The sequence below is a fragment of the Nanorana parkeri genome, unplaced genomic scaffold, assembly GCF_000935625.1.
Source record: "Nanorana parkeri isolate BGI_ZX_2015 unplaced genomic scaffold, ASM93562v1 scaffold4625, whole genome shotgun sequence".
In the NCBI taxonomy this organism is placed as follows: domain Eukaryota; kingdom Metazoa; phylum Chordata; class Amphibia; order Anura; family Dicroglossidae; genus Nanorana; species Nanorana parkeri.
In genome coordinates, this window is record NW_017310887.1 from 7,886 (window position 1) to 9,734 (window position 1,849).

The following is a 1,849-nucleotide window of genomic DNA, read 5'->3' on the forward strand; positions in this document are numbered from 1 at the left end:
GATGAATGACATGGCAGTGCATATAGTGATGCGTCCCTTGTAGATGAATAACCCGAATGGGAACCAAGAACCAGCCCATGAGTAGACCTCCAATAGTGTCATGATGAGGTTTCATGGTCAGAAGGTCCGTTATGGAGGCTGTGAGCTCATGGTGGCGGCAGATAGACAATCTGAGAGATTTCGGGGGAGGAGAGCAGCTGACGGTGTTTTCTCGATGACATTAGAAGGATCTCCGTTGGCTGAACTCAGAAAGTTTCCACGATGCCACTTTGTGACTTCAGTATTAAAATTCCCAATTGGGGGTACCTCGGGGCCCCGGAAAGCCTCAATCATTCTATTAGCTTATGCCGCGTTACCAGTTCTTTGGCATTTTGTATTGTTACACATTTGCGGCACTGTAGGACATTATCTTGTGTATTGGAAATGACTTTATTCCCCCCCCCCGCAGGTCACCCCTTTATCATGACTGTGGGATGTGTCGCTGGTGATGAGGAATCCTATGAAGTCTTCAAGGATCTGCTTGACAAAGTCATTGAGGACCGTCACAATGGCTACAAACCCACCGACAAGCACAAGACCGACCTGAACTGGAACAACCTGAAGGTAGATGTTTGTGAGCTGAAGGTTCATGGCCGTGGATGGGTTGGGGGGTGGGGGTGGTTTGCATGAATTGGGGTGATGCCATTTTAGAAGCACATAAGTCACTGAAGAGTGCTGACATGTCTGGTCTGTGCAGGGTGGAGATGACCTGGACCCAAACTATGTTCTGAGCAGCCGCGTCAGGACTGGCCGCAGCATCAAGGGATACACCCTCCCCCCACACTGCAGCCGCGGAGAGCGTCGTGCCATTGAGAATTTGTCCATCAAAGGTAAGGAGGTTCTGGAAGTTCTGGTGGCATCCACCGATGGTTTCGGGGTGGGGTGGGGTGAGACAAGCTGGACCCCAGGCCCAGAGGCCATCCATATTCAGTGAAGCTGCGCCATTTTGTGGTCACCTGCGTCCTTTGTACTCCGTCCCGCCAAGTGTTTGGGATCATCTCCTTGCAGGACCTTTAGATCACATTATGCATCATGGCCTCGGTCCTCGCAGAACTATCGTCTTCGTATAGTCCTCTTCTCTATGATGTCACCTGTGTTACATATACATCTCTTTTGCTTGTCTAGCTCTCAGCAGCTTGTCTGGAGAGTTCAAGGGAAAGTATTACCCCCTGAAGGCCATGTCAGACGCTGAACAGCAGCAGCTGATTGATGATCACTTCCTGTTTGACAAGCCCGTGTCCCCTCTGCTGCTGGCCGCTGGTATGGCCCGTGACTGGCCCGATGCCCGTGGTATCTGGTAAGTGGCACTCTGGGGGAAAAGGGGGGGAAGGGCTCTTCCATTGTCCATGGAGGAGAACTCATGTTAATTGAAGGAAAGCCTTAGCTGCTTGCAGTAGAGGGAAGTGTGCTTGGGTGGAGTGGACTCTCTCATTATAGGGAATCTGGCATATAGAAGGGGGTCTGATAGAAGAAGAGACCTCAGGCCTGCTCTGTGGAGTCTCTTTGATATCTTATATATGGAGGTCAGATATCAGGATAGACCTTGGGACCTCCTGTTTAGAGTCTATGATGTCATATAGATGGGGGGGGGGTCACATAAATACATTGCGTACATGCATTTACCACGTACAGTTATCTACATGCTTGATTATTGTGATTGTTATGGTTAAGTCCTAAAAAAAATCACAATGATGACTCTAATACACAGAAGGAGGTCAGATATAAGAATAGACCTCAGGCCTCCAATGCAGTGTCTCTATGATGTCCTGTAGATGGGGGGTCAGGTCTCTATGGTGTCCTGTAGATGGGG

At 49.6% G+C, this 1,849-nt stretch overlaps 1 protein-coding gene across 2 annotated transcripts in view; it reads left to right on the forward strand.

Annotated features, from left to right (window-relative positions):
• LOC108803969 (creatine kinase M-type) overlaps positions 1-1,849 on the forward strand; it is a 10,382-nt gene that overhangs the window by 6,558 nt on the left and 1,975 nt on the right. For both annotated transcript variants that reach the window (XM_018575747.1, XM_018575748.1), the window contains 3 exons: positions 449-603; positions 737-869; positions 1,165-1,336. In XM_018575747.1, coding sequence (XP_018431249.1) covers positions 449-603; positions 737-869; positions 1,165-1,336 — 460 coding nt within the window. The remainder of the gene's footprint in view (positions 1-448; positions 604-736; positions 870-1,164; positions 1,337-1,849) is intronic.